Source organism: Anas acuta, chromosome 1 (assembly GCF_963932015.1).
Source record: "Anas acuta chromosome 1, bAnaAcu1.1, whole genome shotgun sequence".
NCBI classification, from domain to species: Eukaryota; Metazoa; Chordata; class Aves; order Anseriformes; family Anatidae; genus Anas; species Anas acuta.
This window is the reverse complement of record NC_088979.1, coordinates 16,610,010-16,630,342: the sequence shown is the minus strand read 5'-3', so window position 1 is coordinate 16,630,342 and position 20,333 is coordinate 16,610,010. Positions and strand designations below refer to the sequence as shown.

General features: G+C 38.0%; 1 protein-coding gene across 2 annotated transcripts in view; it reads left to right on the top strand.

Annotated features, from left to right (window-relative positions):
• GUCY1A2 (guanylate cyclase 1 soluble subunit alpha 2) overlaps positions 1-20,333 on the top strand; it is a 162,784-nt gene that overhangs the window by 16,410 nt on the left and 126,041 nt on the right. For both annotated transcript variants that reach the window (XR_011092382.1, XM_068670338.1), the window contains exons 3-4: positions 1,921-2,042; positions 16,370-17,088. Coding sequence is in view for 1 of the 2 variants with exons in the window: in XM_068670338.1 (XP_068526439.1) it covers positions 1,921-2,042; positions 16,370-17,088 (841 nt within the window). In the remaining variant the exon portion in view is untranslated. The remainder of the gene's footprint in view (positions 1-1,920; positions 2,043-16,369; positions 17,089-20,333) is intronic.

The following is a 20,333-nucleotide window of genomic DNA, read 5'->3' as shown; positions in this document are numbered from 1 at the left end:
TTTTTTTTTCCCTTTCTTAAATGTGTGTTCAGAGGCACCATCGGCATTGCTGGGCTGGCTGGGACTAGGTGGAACCAGCTGGAACCAGTTGGAATCACCTGGAACCATCTGAGACTGGCTGGAACTGGCTGGGACCAGCACAGGGCAACCCCAGACTCTCCTCACAGAGGCCCCATTGCCAGGGCCTTGGCAATTATGCATAACATAGCATAAATTTTGTATTCATCTTCATGTATACCATGAAGATGATCCAGGGGTTGGAGCACCTCACCTATGAAGACAGGCTGAAGGAGTTCGGGTTATTCATCCTTAAGAGAAGATGCTGGGGAGACCTTATAGTAATTTTCCAATACCTAAAGGGGGCCTACAGGAAAGCTGAGAAGTGGCTCTTTGTCAGGGAGTGTAGTGATAGGACAAAGTCAAATGGCTGTAAACTCTAAAAGGGTAGTTTTAGATTAGACATTAGGAGGAAGTTCTTCACTCAGAGGGTGCTGAGGTTGTGGCACAGGCTGCCCGTAGAAGATGTGGATGCCCCATTCCTGGAGGTGTTCAAGGCCATGTTGGAAGGGGCTTTGGGCAACAACCTGGTCTGGTGGGAGGTGTCCCTGCCCATGGCAGGGGGCTGGAATTAAATGAACTCTAAGGTCCCTTCCAACCCAAGCCATTCTATGATTCTACAAAATGTTCATTAAATCTCCTATCTCGGCCTGTGGTATTTACTGGCTGTGGAGGCCTGGCCACCAGGCTTGGTTGTGGCTTTGGGCTATGGCTTTGAGCTCAGGCAGTGGGTCAGGATGTGGTATCCCTCTGAAGCAGGATAAAGTTTTTTCTTCCTGCAACATGGCCTGGTGTCACCAGGGACCACTGAGTGGTGAGTGGTCACTGCAGTGTGGACCAGCAACCTTTAACCTTGTTCCAGATGGAAAACCAGTTTGTTGTTGGAGTAACCAGATATGCAGTCTGAATCCTTTCTAGCCTTTTCCATGGGTGCTGGCAAAACAGGCACTTGTTTTTTTCAGAAGTTAGTCAGATGAGGAGTCCAGTCCTTAAAACTGCTATTCATGATTTATGAAGTATAAACAAAGTATGAAAGCATAACAAAACTTAATAAAATACTCATTAAAAATCTTTGTGCATAGAGCTAAATCAATTATATATTTTGCCAAGTGCATTATCACTCTGTTGTAACACTTTCTTTACTTGCATTTCCTCCTCCATCCTCATTATCACCTGCATAAAGCTTAGTATTAAACATAGTCTGAGCTTCTGTTCTGTTTCTGTTGAATTAAGGAAAACCAATGCGGCAAGGCTAAATCAAATAGAATAATTTAGATGTCAGCTGCTTTCTTGTTAGTCTGAGCACAACTCGGTACCTTTCAGCTCTGGTGGAATTTTTTTTTTTTTTAATTTTTCTTTAACAAGCTATAACACAAATTTCATCTCTTCAGCAGATAATCCACAGAGAAAGCTCGGTTTTATACTTGCAGTGCTAACCTAATGTGGCATGGAAGATTTATTCTTATTAGATACTCTCCATTGCCTCATAAATGTCCTACTTGGAGTTTACTGTAAAACTTTGTTACAGAATCCAAGTGGGAATGAAGTATGACAGATACGGCTGATACCCTTCCCTCATGCCTGAATCCTTTGATACTATTTTTTTTGTTTGTTTTGTTTTTGTTTTGTGTTGTTTTGTTTTAAATGCATTTATTCTCATTGCAGATAATGTTCCAGATTCTAGTATAATGCTACTAATGTAGCCCGGGCTACTAATGTGTCATCTGTGTGGGAATATATATGAAGGGGGTGATGGAGGAGGAAAGAAGGAAGAGACAAGGGGGTCTAGAGGTATTATTTACTACCATTTCTGAAAGGTATTTTTCTATCTTGATTCCATAACTTCTTTATTTTTTACTGTAGTTACAGGGATGCAGAGAAGAATTTTCACAATATATCAAACAGATGCTCCTATACAGATTGCTCTGGCAATGAAGAAACTGAAGATGTCTCAGGAATTCTTCAGTGTACAGCTAATGTACTTGGTATGTATTTTTTCAAGGGAATTTGTTACCTTCAGCTGAAAGGCATACTGACCATCTTATTACCAGCAGTGAACCAAGGCATTTTAGTTCTAACAAAGGAAATTTAGGATGTAGGCAGCTACATATCAGTGCACTGATATCTCGTGTCTCCTTTTCAACACATATTTTCTACCTTTGAGTAGAATGATTTTTCAGTGGAGGTGCATTCAGTAGGGATACATCAACTCGTGTTGATGTCAGTGGTTAGGGAGGTTTCACAGGGCTTGAGCTGAAGTGAATTTGCATCTATCCAGGTCTGGGTCTTGGAATTATTTCAAAAAGTGTTTTAAGATTCTACAGAACAACATATGCTCTTAGGGGCTATGGACCTGATGTGTAGAGGTCCTGAGAAACACAGAGCAGGATGACATGAAACATTTTGGAAACTGACATTCACACTAAAGAATGCTTGCTGCAAGAAACTTTTAGAAATGTTGCATGTCAAGATGGTGTCATCCATCACTGAAATGCAACTGTCTTACTAGGATGCACCCACAATACACAGCAAACTCCTGAAAATTACCTGGGGAGCTTGAGCTTCTCTCTGTAGTGTCACAGGAAGCCACCTGTTTTGTGCTGATAGCTCCAGTCAGGCGTCAAGGCTTCATTTAGCAGTGCTGGTGAGCTGTGTACAGGAGCTAATGAAATAAGTACTTGTACTTTCAAATTGTGGTGTCAAAACTAAATGGCTGGCTATTTGCATCCACTTATTATATACCCAGATAACTCTTCTTCACTAGTTGTTACTAAGTTTTACTAGTTTTCAGTCAGACCTGTGTTACTGATACGAATCTACCAAGAAAGACACACACACACAAAAAAGATGAAAAAGATGCAGAGCTCAACACTGAGAATGTAAATTTTGATTGTATTGGGGTTGTTTTAACTGTTTCAGTTCTATGAAACTGATCATGTTCCTTGTTTTAGAGTAAACTTTACAGCTCAAGCTTTAACCATTAGGCATTTATCTACATTTTACAGGGATCTGTAAGGAGGAAAACTAGAAACTGCTTTTAAAGTTGATTGTTTGAAAGCAGAATTTCCTGATTTATTTGTGATAGTCATTTGTAGAGTAGAAAAGGCTGTTACACAGCGCTACTTCCAGGACTGCACCAATCGACAATAAAATTTTCATTATGTTTTAAGACACGAAGTGGTCTTATATATGAATTATACACAATCATGTCATCTACTAGCAATAAAGTAGCACCAGTGGTCATGTTGTTGGTTGATGTGAGTTTATCAGCATTATGTGTGTTTGGGCTCAGTCTGGAGGTCAAGTAACTTACCCACTTGCAGCCCAGTGGCTGAGCTGTTGTAGCTGTTTGTGCCCACTGCTGTCTAGTGTAATTTGTCATCCACTGCTTTCATGGGAGTCTGAAATCGAGAGTTCTTGATGTTCCTTCTCTGCAAACAAGGTCCTGGGGGTCCTGATGGGCAGCAAGTGAGTCCTGATAGTAAGTCCAGCAGTGAGTTCTGACAGCAACGATGGCCAGTGGCAGCCTAGGCTGCGTGAACAGGGGCAGAGATAGAGATTGAGATAAGTGCTTGCCCCCCTCTACTCAGAACATGTTAGACCACATCTGCATTACAAAATACAAACCAGGAGCCCATAAATATGGATAAATTAATAAACTGAGGGAGTTCAGTTGAGGCTCTTGAGATGGTGGAACATGAAGCACCTACCCTGTGAGAAGAGGCTGTGGGAGCTGGGCTTGATCAGCCTGGAGCAGAGATGGTGTTTGAAACCTCTGGAGCCTATCAGGTTGTGGGGGAAAAAGCGAGGGTCTTCACAGTGGTGCAGAGAGTGAGAGACAGTGGCCTAAATTAAAACAGCAGATGGTCAGACTGAGTATTCTTCCCCATGAGGACAATCAGGGAGTGGCACAGGTTGCCCAGAGAGGTTGGGCAGTCTTTGCACTTGGTAGTTTTTAACCACAACTGCGTGAAGTCCTGAGCAACCTGGTCTGAATGACCTGGCAACCTCTGGGATATCTCCCAGCTTGAAAACTTTTCTGATTCTGGCCCAGCACACAGCTAACAGGAAGCAGCAGGTGATACTGTGATGACCTTTTTTCTAGTTGAGTACTGAGCTTTTTTTCTGAACTTTTATATATCACTTAGAACAGTTGGGACTGTACTTATAATGTCTAAACTCTATTTGCTCTAAACTCTATTGCAGGCCTCAGTAAGCTGCAGAAATTAGGGTGGAAGGCACAAAAGATGACATTTTGGTTCATTGTAGGTTTCCTCTGACCTGGTAATATACAGCATAAGCCTGCATAATTTGTATGGCATTCTGCAGCTGGAGAGTCTTTCTTCAATGATGCAGAGGACTGAAGTCTGAGCTTGCATGATAATTAGAGATGTGATATACCTTTGTTGTCAGGTGAATACTGTAGGTCATATTCTGCCCACAGAAAGTCTGGACCACCATGTACTACTGACAAAAAAGTCCTTCTGGATTTTGTATTTGTATATGATTTGCATGTCTATCTTTTCTATCTCAAACTGTTAATCAGACTTGGTACACTCTGTGAAATACCTAATATATTCTAGTTTAGAGATGACTCTGCTTTCCTGTCAGTCGAAGTGCTTTATCCTGCAAGATGCTAAGGACTGTCAGGGAGGTTCTGAGAGCCTTTTGCTGACGATCAAAGCCATGGGAAGAGGCTGTGCTCGGCACTTTCCACTTTTGGGTCACTGAGAGAATTAAGAACACATTAAATTGTAAATATATCCAGTATTAGTTATAGAATATTTTGTTTGTATTTTTTAATAATTGAATGCTAACTCCCAGAAACGAGCACTGTGAGTGATAAGGCAGGACTAATACAAAATAATGACTTTTCGTAACACCATTTATGTATTAATGTTATTGATGAAACCCAACAAATTAGATATTCAGTACTCACATCACCGTGAAAAAAAATAGTGTTCTAAAAATAGTTATGAATATGTTTTTGTCTTTAGAGTGCTTTTATATCAATATGTTAGTTGTGGTCCCTTAGCATCACTGAGTGATGTTCAGCCTGGTTTTTCAGTGGTTTTCTCACGGTCTATGAATGTCAGGGACATAACAGACTGTTTGAATCACAGTGTAGGAGTAGCAACTAGGCATTACTGTCTTGGGGAATTATTAAAATTGATTTTGTTGAAAATAAGTTTGTAGAGATTTATTCTTGGAAAACCTCACATTTTAAAGACCAAATTTGAGATCATACTAAAAAAAAAAAAAAAAAAAAAAAAGTAAATCAGTAAATCTCTGAGAACTCCTCATTTTAATTTTTAGCTCCTGTCACAACAAGTAAATAGTTAATGGAGGCTGTGTAATTAATTTTCATGTGCATAGTTATTTTTCTGGTTGAATAAGGATTAGTAAGAGACTTTTCTATATAAGAAGAACATAACCACACAGATGTGAAATTGGAGCAACTGGCATTCCTGAGACTGAAGACAGGAATGAATCTGACTGTGACAGTGGCTAGTGAATCTGTTGAACCAAATCTGGCTTTTGATTTATTTATATGAGTGGTAACAGGGATTTGCTGTCTAGGGCTGCAAGGAAGTGTTTTCTTAAAGGTGCTTGGCAGCAACCTCATGATCTCTTGCCTTAGATAATGTCAACATGAATCACCTCTCCTGACCCTCTAACTGCCTCTAAAATAGTCATTTAGCATTCCTTATTCATCAGAAGACAGTGAAGGCTGAAGTCATTAGTAAGCCTGGAAGACTGGGAGCAGATGCTTCGCACCATGGTCCTGGTGCTTACACTGCTCACAGCACAGTACTGACTGCATGCTGTATACTCAGCATGATACATGTGGTTTATCATGCATGAATACAGGAATTTTTCTCCTGTCAAGTCATCACAAAAGTGTGACACTATCTTCCTGCAGTGGATGGGCCTGATTCTTGTCTCCTTAGTAAGTTATTCCTGCTACAAGTCTACAGACATCAATAGAAGTCTTCCTGCTTTAATCCACTGTAATTAAGGGAGCCAAGTCCATCATGCTCAAATACTGTAAACCATGTTTGATATCAGATCAATGACACAGTTTTCCTTTGTGGTGACAGCTTCTGTGGCTGGAATATTTAATTCTGTATCCTTTTCAAAATAGTCCAGACAGCTTTATGACAAGCTCTGCTTTAATTAATTGGTGCATGTGTAATTTTTTCAGTGTCCTCCATAAGCATATCATCCAAAGGAAAAACAAATATCAATATATTGGAAGCTAGGCAAAAACAGAAGAGAAATCCTGGTCTCTAAAGGGTAGCATGATAAAGTTTCTAGTTTGAAATAAAATATTTCAAAGACTAAATGCTGGTATGTTTTATCCTGTTGACTCAGATAATGCCTTTAGCAGGCTAGCTATACTCTGTTCCAAGCAGATTTGTGCCGTTAGCCTGAACTTACTTCAGAAATAATGATAAGAAAAAGATTCCTATGATGAAGTATATTATCTGAATGACTACTACATTTCTATATTAAGTGACTATAAATTTACACTGAGGTACGTTAGAGAGAAAGAGTGTATCCAAGGAGATTTCTTGTTTGACCTTAGGCAAGTTTTTATTCTTTCTGTGCCTCAATTTCCCATCTGTATAGCGGAGATAACAATTTCTTTTTAATCCTTTAAGCCATATGTCAGTGCTGGTTAGATTTTAACATTCTCAAAGCAAAGATGTTTTCAAACCATTTGTATATTCAGCATTTTGAGCAATGATGGTCAAATCTTGTTTGGGACTGCTTTCATCCCCATAATTTAAAATAATTTTATTTCAAGTGAGCAGCATGCATTTGGACTTATTGCAGCTATTCAGAGTACAGCAGAGGACTTCCATGGAGGTGCAGATTGAAACTTTGGATACAGGAAAATAAGGATGAAAATGTTTTTAGTAGCTAGTATGTATAATTCCTACTTAAGAATTTATGTAGGGAATTTATGTTGTGGTATAAATCCTTCCTGACCTGTCTTCTACTTATCTGTTGGACAGATACTCTAAGCAGGTATGTACTACAGAGCTTTGTGAAGCAAAGTTGTGAGGCAAATGCCTATTTTTTAAAATTTTCATCCCCATTTTGTAGTTCTGGTATATCACAATATTTTTGAACATCCCAATTGCACAAACTAGATACAACAGCTTTCACCTCACATCCCTGAAGCACTTTTTGCAAACACTGCACACAATTAACTCAGTCTTTGTGGACATGAGCTACACTCTTATTTCAAGCCTTCACAAAGCAATAGGGAGTTTCATGAAGGGACTTACCTGTTTTCCTTTAAATGCCACCGGTATTTCCTTTAGAGTCTCTTTGCAGCAACTGTATAATCTGTCATAATTTTGATATTAAGGCTAATTGAAAGTAACCTAAGTGCATAAATATCTATAAAAATTGCTATTTTGTGCAAAGTCTTGTCCTTAATGACATGGAAGAAATGTCTTGAAAGTCTATTTGCGTATTAGAGTAGAATATCTACATTGTATGTACTGCAGCACTGTGCTGTATATACTGCATAATTAACACTTTTGCACCACCTTGGGCACACAGTCTGAAGTTAAAACTGCACTCATATCAGATAGTTGTTTCAGTAAGGAGGCCTGGAGAAATAATTGCACCTATCAGTTGGTTAAGATACAGAAAAACAGGTCTTCCTTTTCTTTTATTCAATATATTAATTTATACAAAACAATTATTTTTCATCTATTATAAAAATTTAGCTTCTAAAATCTTAGAGCAATAACCAAATTTTCCTTAAAAATTTCCTTAAAAAGTTCCTGTTAGACATTTTAAACTTACAGGTTAATAATAATGCTCATCCTCTTGATTTTACTTCTGAGAATGGTGTGAGTACTTGGTTCCTCTTTCATTTCTAAGTGAATATCTTTTTGGGCATTTTCCATTTGGAGGATGACATGTCATGGAGACAAGGATTCACAGATGTCCCAGCGATGTATGTGAAAGCCCTGTCCCGTCAGGGAGATAAATCAATCATTCAACCCCAAGACACTGATGAAGAGGTGGAATCTGTTGTTGGTGCAGGGGTTTAGAGAGCTCTTGCTCTGGGTGAAATTTGCATGTCACCACCAAAGAAGATAACTGCTGTAGGCAACTTTATAATGAGTGAATCACTTCATCCCTAAATACATCTGGCAGGTCTGTTCCTTAGTGCAAAGGACATCATTCTATAAAAGTCTTTTTTTCTTTTGTTCAATTTGTCAAAATTGAAGATCTTTGTATCTGAAACTAAGAAAGTTTCAGCTTTTACCCATATTTTCTTGTTACAAAGAAATACATTTAGATCTTTCTGGTAACTATGTAATAATAATGGTTCATAATTGCTGAGAAATGATACATCTGAGGAGAAAAGAAATACATTGAAGAGGAGATGCAAGGGCAGATTTCAGCCTACAGTGAGATTAGACCAGATTATGTAACTGGAAAGGATTATAGAATCACAGAATCACAGAATTGTTTGGGTTGGAAGGGACCTTAAAAACTATCTCATTCCAACCTCCCTGACATTGGTAGGGATATCTCCCACTAAACCAGATTGCCCAAAGCCCCTTCCAACGTGGCCTCGAACACTTCTAGGGATGGGGCATCCACACTTTCTCTGTAACCTGTTCCAGGGCCTCACCACCCTCTGAGTGAAGAATTTCCTCCTTATGCCTAATCTATATCTTCCCTCTTTTAGTTTTAAACCATTCCTGTCATAGTCTGCCCAAGCAAAGAGTTGCTCTCCATCTTTTTTATAAGACCCCTTGAAGTAATGAAAGGCCGCAACAAGGTCTTCTCGGAACCTTCTCTTCTCCAGGCTGAACATCCCCAGCTCTCTCAGACTTTCTTTACAGGAGAGGTGCTCCAGTGCTCTGATCATATTTGTAGCCCTCCTCTGGACTCACTTCAACAGCCCCATATCTTTCTTGTGCTGGAGGCCCCAAACCTGGCTGCAGCACTCCAAGTGGGTCCTCACAAGGGCAGAGCAGAGGGGCACAGTCCCCTCCCTGCACCTGCTGTCACCCCTCTGTTGATGCAGCCCAGCATGCAACTGGCCTGGGCTGTAAGTGCACACTGCTGGCTCATGTTGAGCATTTTGTCCACCAGAACCCCCCTGTTCTTCTCTGCAGGCCTGCCCTCCATGAGTTCTTCTCTCTGTGCTTCTGTCTGGGATTGCAAGATGGAGAAAGGTTTGGCACACTGACTGCTCAGCAGGTGCCTGAAAACTGTAAATGCTTATATATTTAAGGTACATAAATTAGTATCACTTTCCATTTCCTTTCAGCTAAGAAGTGCAGATAGTCATTAGAATGCAACTAATTTAGGATAAACAGCCTTATTTATAATTAAAGTGGTTGGTTTACAAATGGTGTAAAAGGAACCATTACATGGCCCAGAGGACTGGCAACACTAATGGATTTTAATAATACTTGGAACTCCATCCTTGGGGGGGTCTAAGCTATACACACAGGGCTCCTATTATTTAGCAGATGTCACACTACACTGTCAGTAGAAAAGTAGTCTAAACAAAAATCACATAATTTATGTGATTTTAAAACTAAGATGAATATATCTAAATTAGGAAAGAACAAATATTTATATCAAATGGCCTTAGACTTCCCACTGTCAAACCAAACTAGATATTGTTACAAAGCAGATGAACTACTAGTGAGCAGTTTCAAGATATGATGTACATTAACATCTTGTAGAAGTCTATTTATAAAGTAGGTCCTTTTGGGTGTGATTCATTGACTAACTGTAGGAGTTTGCCGTTATTTTAGCTGCTGTGGTGTACCTAGTGTGGCCTCTGTCAAGCCCTCAAAAGTGTGTAGGTCTTATTTAAGTCCTATATCCTAGCAGATGTAACTATCTTTCAGTCCTTTTGTAGATGTCTTGGATGCCTTATGAAGTCTCAAGCAGCACTGGATTTATATATTTAATCAGCTGAATTGATCCCTTTATATATGTGAATAACTATGAAAGATAATTTTGCATTTCACAGGAAATGTTTTTAGATTTCATGGCAATTGTATTCTTTCCAATAAATGAAGTTCTGCTCCCTATGTGGTTTCAATGACATATATATTTAATGCAAAAGCAAATTTAAAACTCCTTTTTTTTTATTGCTATTTGATCTCTAGAGTTAACATGAAACAAAATGGTTCTGCCTTACTTTTAGGAATCATCAACATACCGACTGCAATTTTCTTTAGATATACTGTGTGCAAATAGAAGCAGTGAAGTTTCCAGTTCGAGATGGGGGCATCAAATGATGATTGTCTTGCTTCAGACAGCTTGCTTTTGCTTGCAGAATTGGCTGCTGCCGAAAGTGCTGGATGGTGGGAAAAAACACATCATTGCCTGTTCTTTTTAGCTTAGCTGAGCTTCTAGTGTCAGTAGTTTGGAGAAGAATCTTTTAGGCATAGGCTGAGAACAGGTGACTGGGATGTCACCGGGAGGTGGTAATTTTAACGATATTTCTAAGCATAATTTATTAGAGAAGAACCTGACTTTAGCAAAGAAATAAAATGCCTCTTTAAAAATTGGATTAAGCAAGTATTATAAGTGTGAAGAATATTTTTTCGCAATAATTCTCATTTTTATTTTATGAAATATAAGATATGTGAGCTCTGTATAGTTTTGTAAGAGAAGTGTATTACAAATTTCACAGTTGTGTCAAAAGCATATGTAAAGGCATAAGATGATGCTATTGTGTTTATATAAAAGCACTAAAATGGTAGTATGAAAAATACTGTCTGGCTTCCTAGAATGATACAAATTCATCACAATAATCAAGTAAGATCAAAGCCCTTTCTACAGTAATTACATACTGGTACTAGGCTCACTTACAAGCCAAATGATCCATCTAACGTACCTTCAGCATTAGCCTGTACACATCAAAGCCTTTTTTTTATTGAGAAAATAAATGTTGCTTTCCCTACCGTCTTTAAATTATGCCTTGGAATCCTAAACTGCCACCTGGCTTTCTGTCCAAAAGACTGTTTAAAGAAAAGATTACATTCATGCCAAAAATCTGCTAATCCAAAAACATTAAAGAGGTTTTATTTTTTTATTATTTTTTTATTTTTTTCCCTATAATTGAAGGTGGCAGATTCTGCTTTTGTTCACAGTATGAGTTCTGGACTTGCACTTTGAATTGTTCTATCCCCTTAATATTTGACATCTATATATTCTTAACGTGTATCCCAGAAAAAGGGTATTTTTCTATGCCAAAGCTTTCAGATGCTGTCCACTTCACAACCATTGTGTTCATGATTTACCTTAAGGAATAGTTGGATGGCTTGTAACTGCTTCTGTGTGGAATGCAATGGAATTGATTACTTTGACATTTTTATCACATCATTCATCTTCTATTTGTTTCTGAAGAGACTATGATCTGTGGTTTCCTTTATGGGAACAGATTTCTATCTAATTTCTCCAGACAGTAATTTACAAATTGCTTAGATATACTACATTAGTTCCTTGGCATTAGTTCCTTGTTGTGAGTTCACAATTTACAGGAACTACTGAAAAGAAAATGAAGAAGGACCTTTTACTAGCATGGTACTCTGGGATACTGTAAGATCTTTTCTCTAAGTTTTATAGAGCCATAGAATCATAGAATGGTTTGGATTGGAAGGGACCTTAAAGATCATCTGATAAAACCATCTTTGAGACACATTTTCAAAGGCTAACAACAGACTTTTAGAACTTTTATCATGGGTCTAAAAATAGTTTGTAATAGTGCCTTCATTCTAAAGTTGCTTTGCCTTTTAATTTCCTTCTAAAAAGAGTATATCTAATTTCTCTCCGCTACGGACTAGAGTAAAAAATGGCATTTTAAGAGAAAGCAACAAAAATGAAACTGTTATGGAAAAAAAAAAAAAAGTATTAAAGTTCAGAATATGATTTGTCCTCTTGTAGAAGTGGCTTAAGTGGTAGGAACACAGTAGATCACTTTCAAAGGGGAAAGTAAATTAGACTGAAGAATTCTTAAATTTCATTGAGTATACCAGTAGAAGGCTGGTAAATAGCAGAAGCTCAATATAAGATCAAATGGCTTCAGTTGGGTAACAGAAGAGAGTGTTGGGATGAATTTTGGTTTATCTTGTGTCACTACTGTTTAGTTAAAAGTCTTGGTGAAAATAAAAGATACTTTAAAACAAAAACTTTTTTTTTCTTACTTAATGATTGCAGGCTTGTGCCCATTAGCAAGCCCTATCTGTGTTGATGGTGGCCACCCACAAAGAAGTATAGAAGTGCAGTAGCCTCTGTAATTGGAAGTGCTGGGCACACACACAAATCTCAAACATAAAAATATTTTTTCTGGATAGCTGGATATATGTATATTTAATTAGAATGCCAGAGTGAAAAAGAAAGAATGAAAATACTAGCTTTTCAGAAAGGGATAGTAAATCATAGTGAGAAATACTTTCAATTTTGATGAATGGAAAGTTGACTCACATTTTCAGGGCCATCTTCAATGTGAATTACTCACCTGCAAACTTTAAATGAAAACAAAATGAAGATGCACTGAAAGAATATCATGTGAGAAGGGTAAAAAGATTAGACTTTTTATGCAGATGGATAACTTGAAGGTTATAAATAAGATTATTTTGAAAAATTTATTTGTCTTTTCTTAAAATAAAAGAAAAACCAGGAAATATTGAATATGTTGGAATTGGAAATCATATGAATGTATGATTCATGTTTTAATGATTTAATTTTTAAAGATCACAATTAGCTTACGGAAGTCTCCAAACATAGTAAAGCATGCACTGTAGAGACAATTAATTCAGTGGGTTTTTCTTAGAAAGTGGGATCTTCTATAACAGATAAAATTATCTCTTGACCTCATAGCTCCCTCCTTTTCACTAAGACAAATATTTACCATAACAGTAAGGGAGAAGCTTTCTCAAAAATATGTTTGTTCATGATCTTTCAGCAGGTTTCACTTTTTTTTTTTTTTTTTCTGTAGCCTCTGATACCAGGCACTGCTGGACAATATGTTTGAGCAGCTACATAGCAGCCTGGTGTATTCTGACATTTTCTCTCTTTGCAATGATGATCATTTCTATCGTTTCTTGTAGGTAAACCTATACAGTCACTACAGAGAAAAGGGTGAGGGGAAAACTACACAGAAGATATTCAAAAAATTGGGATCATTTTTATTGTACAAAATAAAAAGTTATGATGAAACATATCTAGAGTTAATGTTTTATGTAAGGTGTGTCTGTGCTTCTATTCATCATTTGTTCCAATTGGAGAGTCAAGATTGCTTCACTGAAAATACAGATAAAGTATTTAGTGCAACTTCATACAAGTACAACACCAAGAGCAAACACAGGAAAAAACATAAATTTGTGTTTTCTTGTATAATAAGAATTTAAATAAAGGTTTTGATTTTTAAAAAATCATCATGCTTCAGGCAAAAATTTACCTCCAATTGGAGAGGCTTAGGAAGAAACTTCCCCAATAGGTAGGTTATACTTGTTTGTTTTAGAAGGTGGTTTGACTTTGTTTAATCTGCTCAGTGTTTCATAGTGTCTATTATTAGAGATAAAATTCCTGGCTAAGACAGACCAGCAGTTTCGTCTGGCTTGGGCATATCCATTTTTCTATTCTGAGCTAATCTAATTTTCTGCTGGTACTGTGTGTAACTGAATTCAGAGCTAAAATGTTTTTAAAAGTAGTGGCAAGTCCTCGAGCCAGGTCATTGACATAGGATAATTCATGTTGCTTGGAATCAGTATGTTACATCCAGATTGAACAGCCAGTTCTCCAGGGCAGACGATAAGACCAATCTAAGACAATCAACAAAATTTTAGGCTAAATACTAAGATACAACTCCCTTCAATGATAGTAAGACAAAGTTTACATGCATAGCAGTGAACTGCAGGGTATCAAGTGATCAGTTCTGCATACCCTATTTTCAGTCAGTGGTGCCAGGGCAAGTTACGATTTTATTGTGATGTTATACTTGAAAGACAGCTCCACCTACACTATTGATCTGACATGTTGCATAGGTATGTTCCCATACTTTCAAGGCCTCTGCAATCTTACAGCCTTGGGTGCCCCTGCTAGTCTTGTGACTGCTCACTTTTACACACATACTTCTAAAGCTATTCAGTTCACTCTATAGAACAGTAAGATTTAACAGTATGTATATGTGTTTGTGTATATGTATGAACATGATAATTTCTTTATTCCTTGTTATTAATATTCAGTGATGACAATGTTATTGGTATGGGTTAGAATTTAATTTAAATTTTGAGTTATAGTGAACATTTTTAAGGAAGATGTTACAATACTGTTATGTAGACGTAGTGATAATGAGTCAGAAGTTGGCACTCTGTCCTCTGAGTCAGGATATTAGGGGGGCATTGTGTACCAGAGGTACTTTCTTTTGGCTTAGCTGCAGATTTGACCATCTGTGGTCATAAAAGATCCTGGGAATATTATTGTAATAACTTAGTTTAGTGACCAAATTTGATTATGAGTAATGGCATTCAGATGAACTTTCCCAAATTATTGCTATTACTTCTTTTATAAAATATGCTTTGTCATGCTGTCATGTTGTCCTATTTATATATGTAATTTTATGAATTTTAGTCTGCTATCAATCATGTTGAAGGTCCAAACAAAACTGTCATTGCAGATTGTTTGCAAAGCTATGAAACACTCAAATCCCTTGCAAATATTGGTCGTTATAACTATGCCTATGTGTATAGGCAGTTCAGACACTGCTTTGAGATGATCAAAGGTTATTGTCTGCAAACAACAGATAAATGACTTCTTCTATCCCCCTGTTATACCTCTTGGGCATGAAAGTCACTCATTACACTGTTCTTCCAAATCGCAAAGTCTACAAGCAATCTAAAAAGCGATAAGTTTGGTGATCCACTGGGATCTTATCGATGTTATAAAGCATACTGAATACATATTAAAATAAAGGTCCTACTGTGCCCTTAGGAAATAAATAATTGCTCTTCATTTCCGTTAAAATTCAGATTGATTTTAAGGTGTTTGACTTGTTCACTACATTGAAAAATAGATTTCAATACTCTGGAGGAACTGTGTTATTTATCTCTAGTTGAATATTTGTAATTCACATGCAGTTGATTCATACTTCTTTTTCTTCTATCACAGCTTAGCACAACACAAACATACCTGATGAATTTTGTAACTCTGCTATTTGATATAGGCATTATATCAGATGAGACTTAACAGAGCATATCCTTTCTAAAATAAGACTGAGGAAAATGTTTAATAACTACTTTTTTTTTCTTTTTTTTTTTTTTTTTCCTAGTTTACCTTTCAAAATGTAAATAAAAAACTGGAGTAGCATTTGATGCACATTTAGATCCAGAGAATTCAATTACAGATATTTCCCCCCTCCTTGTACAACACCAGCCTTATCACCACTGTAAATCAAAACCTTTTGAATTTCTCTGGTGGAGACTTGAAGTGACATTTAGAGCTATCACAGGTCTATTCCATCTAATAGCAATTTAGAAAGATCCAAGGGACAGGGATTTTTTGGAAGGTGGATGAATGTAGGTGCCTAAAATAGAAAGGATTTGCTCTCATTTTTAGGCAACAAAAAAGAAGTAATTATTCCTTTGTATCTTCTGCCAGCACCCAGTACCTATAATGAGAAAAGTATTTTGTCTGAGAAAAGAACAACAAAACCAACAAAAAACAGCTACTAAAGTGTGAATGAATTGTACAGCTTTACGCTACTTATTGAAAGCCAAAGGCCTTTGCACTTTTTATTGAAAACCAAAGGCCTGAGTCACAGCAGCTTATTTTTAAGCTGGTAAGAGCTAGATCTCTTTCAGAGGCAGTGAAGAAAGAGGCTGTAAAAGTAGAAGCCTCATCCATATCTAAGTTAGCAATGGCAGCTATACACCCTTGGTTGGGTACATTCAGACAATAGACTGCTTGTGACATGAAAAAATTAGGGAAATTGTAGTACATTCTGGTTTTCATCAGGGAAGAGGAGACAGGGAAAAGTATAAACCTCACATATAGCTGGCAGGGACAGGGAGCTGAAACCACGAGGAATTAAAATAGCAGGCAAAAATGGCTGCTAGAATGAAGCAGTGTGTTTCAGGCACCCAAGGCTTATTCCTAGCCACCACAGAAAACAGAGTAGGCAAATATCCAGCAGGAAAGCCATTTTTAATGACTTGGAAAAATACTGCACAAAAAGACAGCAAAAGGAAGATGTGACATGGTAGCAGTATTATGCTGTTGACATTAGTATCTCATTTTCCTATAGGTTTGAAGCTTGAGGAAATGCAAGAAAAATTTGGGGAAGAATTCTTCAACGTCTGCTTTGACGAGAATGAAAGAGTTCTTCGAGCAGTAGGTGGGACCCTTCAAGACTTCTTCAATGGCTTTGATGCTTTGCTGGAGCACATTAGAACTTCATTTGGAAGACAGGCCACCCTGGAATCCCCTTCTTTCCTATGCAAAGAGCTCCCCGATGGCAATCTCATGCTTCATTACTTTCACCCACATCAAATTGTGGGATTTGCAATGATGGGAATGATAAAGGCAGCAGCAAAGAAGATTTACCGCTTGGAAGTGGAAGTAGAACAGGTCACTAATGATAAGCTGTGTTCAGAGGGGACAAACCCAGGTAATTGCAGCTGTTTGACTTTCCTTATCAAAGAACATGAAAATGCAAATATCACAAAAACACTTCCACCAGGAACTTCCCAGTCCCCCTTAGACCTGAGGATTAGTATCAGCACCTTCTGCAGAGCATTCCCCTTTCACCTGATGTTTGATCCAAACATGCTTGTTCTTCAGCTTGGAGAAGGTCTAAGGAAGCAGCTCAGATGTGACACTCATAAAACTCTGAAATTCCAGGACTGCTTTGACATAGTTTCTCCTAAGATCAGTGCCACATTTGAACGAGTCCTCCTGAGATTATCTACTCCCTTTGTCATTCGAACCAAACTTGAGGATTCTGGCTCTGAAAGTAAAGACAAGGTAAGAACGTTAATTTGGAAGGCCGTGTGTATATGTGTGCAAAAGGAGAGGTTATTTGTTCAGAGAGAAGCAGCTCAAGTACTGTGTACTCTGGAAAGCTCACTTATGCTTTCCAAACAGGGCTAAGTGGTATTCCCCAGCAGAGTGAGTATTTTCCTAAATTATTTATAAGCTTTGCCTATGAAGTTGTATCAAATCATGACATTGCCATTTAGAAAACTCCGTTTTGTGGACTTGCATGGTACAGTTTAAATCAAAAGGGTGAGGAATTTTACAAAATGCCCATATCTAATCCACTCAAGCTATATTATGATAACAATAATAGTTATTAAGCCATTTACTGGGGAATAGCTTTCACTATGTTTTCTGAAAGACTCTAGCTTCAGGGTTCACACTGCTACTTTATTATATCCTGCTTCCCTGTTTGGAAATGCTGCTTTCTTCTGTGTTTCTTCTTATCTCTCACCCTGCTCTCAAGGGAGCCAGAGCTATAAATGGTATCAAGTATCACTTATGCCACTTTTAATGCTTTCCAGTCATTAAAATAAGTATTTGTCCTTCTACTCTGCCTCTTCCCTCAATGCTTTAGAATAGAGTTACTTAACTAGTGGGCTTTATGTTGAGTTCAGTGCATCCCAGCTGAGTTAGATGAGGTCTTCTAGATCAGACCTCCACAAAGACTTGGATGGTGTTTGCCTTCTATCATTATATATATCATTGAATTATGGGAAAACTTTTTGGTGCTGAGCTAGATTCCATCTTTACCACCAAAGTACTTCTACTTTGTTCTTACATTGAAAGCCGATGCTTGGGTGCCTTGGAAATATTGCTGCCCAAGTGAAAAAATTATTGACTTTCAAGGTTTTAAAGAGTAAGTGCCAAACAATAGGCAATTTTAATCACACCGGACACTGATACACCTAAGTTCCGCCTACAGGTGGCACATAGGTGATTCAGAAGATGTGGATATGGCTAGAGAAATTCCACCTTTGTTTTGCAACCTGTACTGGGACAGAGTCAGGATGGCTTCTGTGGTAACTGCATGTTGACTTCTGCTCTCTCTTCAAAATAGAGCACTTCGATCAGCAGTATTTTTTTTCCATCTTCTCTTTGGCACTGCTCTTTGGCACCAATAAACAAGTTTCTGCTGCATTTTTCCCTGAAAACATGTTCCCTCAAGCAAAGCAAACCAGTGCTTCTCATTTTGTGTGAACTGATGTGATTCAACCTGCTTAAAACCAAGAGGAGTTTATTTTTCAGAATCTGCCCTCAAAATCACCCTAACTTGTAATTACAAAAAGGAAACATTATTGGAAAAGTGCAGAAGTGTTGGTTCTGAGCTACCTTTTGGCGTGGTAGCCTCTTTTGAAAGAAGCTTTGCGCCATGCTCCTTCCTTCCCTGAGCCATCCCTCTCAGCTGTCTTCTCCTGCCCTGAGGCAGAGTCCCAGCTCTTTGTCAATCTTCTGCTCTCCCAGAATCTGCTGTAGATCCCTCTGAAGAGGAAGGAGAAGGACAGGGTGCATGTCTGTGCTAACTCATAGTTTTTCTAATTGCAAGTTAACAATCAAACAAACAAACTCACTTTCTTACCTGGACAGGTTTTGTACACCTGTGGCTTGCTCCCAGGAGAGGTGGCAGTAAGTAGAGCTTGCTGGAGGTGGGTTTTAGCAGCTGGCTTAGGAAGCAACTCAGATTTCAAAAGCTTCTGTACCATTGAGCTGTGCTGACTTGAGTGCATCCTTGCACATCCTTGACGTTTAGATGTAGAGCTTAGGGATATGGTTTAGTGGAGGACTGGTTAGTGTTAGGTCAGAGGTTGGACTAAGTGATCTTGGAGGTCTCTTCCAACTTAGACGATTCTGTGATTCCGTGATTCTGTGATTGCATTATTTCCATGTTTTGTACCAGGTGTATTTACTGGCGAGTCATGCACTGAATCAGCAGTGCCACTCAGGAAAGTGACACTCCCCATCTTAACGTTATGTGTAGAGACAATAAAAAGGCAGTATCAGTAAAATAAATCTTTTTTTCTTCCAGTAGTTATGAGAAAAATTGTGTACTGAAAATTAAGGTGTAAATAAAAGAGAAAATGTTGATAGCAAGGTGCAGGGGACGTGGGGTAAATGTTGGGCTGCAGGCATGGGAATTAATTTGAGAACATCAGTTTAGAGATATTCTCTTCTGAGTCACTCATTTTATGAGTATTTTCTAAAAGTTTCTGGGAGTAGTTATGCAATTAAACAAAGTTCAGTATGTGATGTATTTTGCTAGATACTTTTTTTTTTTTTTTTCTATTTCTTTTTCCCCCAAAATGAGAGGATGCACAGATTCAGCATGGTCATAATTGCCTTGCTTTCATAGATTTTGAGTGGAATGACATGGCAATACCTCATGCTCAAGTCCTTAATTTTCTCTTGGATTCAAAAAAATAAAATAAAATAGACTGAGCTTTGGAAACTTCATACTGTGCTGTTTTCCCAGAGCTCAGGGCACTCAAGAAGCTCATATTAGAACTTTTCAGTACTTGTTTGGAAGCTGAGTGTTGGACCAGTAGGCCAGTGCTGTAAGCTGGGTCACCATAAAAATTGGCAGTAACTGGTTTACATATTTCCCTATTTTTCTGTCACACATTTATTTAGTTCTTACTGGAGTTGCATCCCACTTACAGCTATTTATCTTTTTTAGAAAGTTCTGACTCTCCTCTGACCTCAACAGTTCTCAGACTTGGTTACTTTAAATATCAGTTGAAGCGATGCAGCTCAGATGACTGCTCCAGTTTTTAAGCTGCTTGGATATGTCAGTAGTCCCTCAAGAAGAAAAAAATATATGTTTCAAAAGGCTTTGTGATGAACACAAGACCTTTCAGCCTCTCTTCAAAGCACTTTTATCTTCATTTCAGTACATAATTTAGATTATTTTTTTAAGCCTTGTAGTGAGAAAGACAGAATAACAAAATAGTTTTCATTTAGTTCTGACTCCAGCTCTGTGTTCAGATGAAACTAAGTCACAGATCGTGATCTTTCCTTAACTCAGCACCTGGAAGACAAATTAAAAAACCACACCTGTCCTGACTTTCAGGGTGCTTAGTGCTTGTCTCTCGTATACAAACGGTACTTTGGTTCACTGCTATTACACAGAATCGCACAATGGTTAGGTTGGAAGGGAGGTCATCTGTTACAACCCTCGAGGTTTGAACCACTGAAATAAATGGCTTGGATTACTAAACTCTAAGCTATGGCTTGTG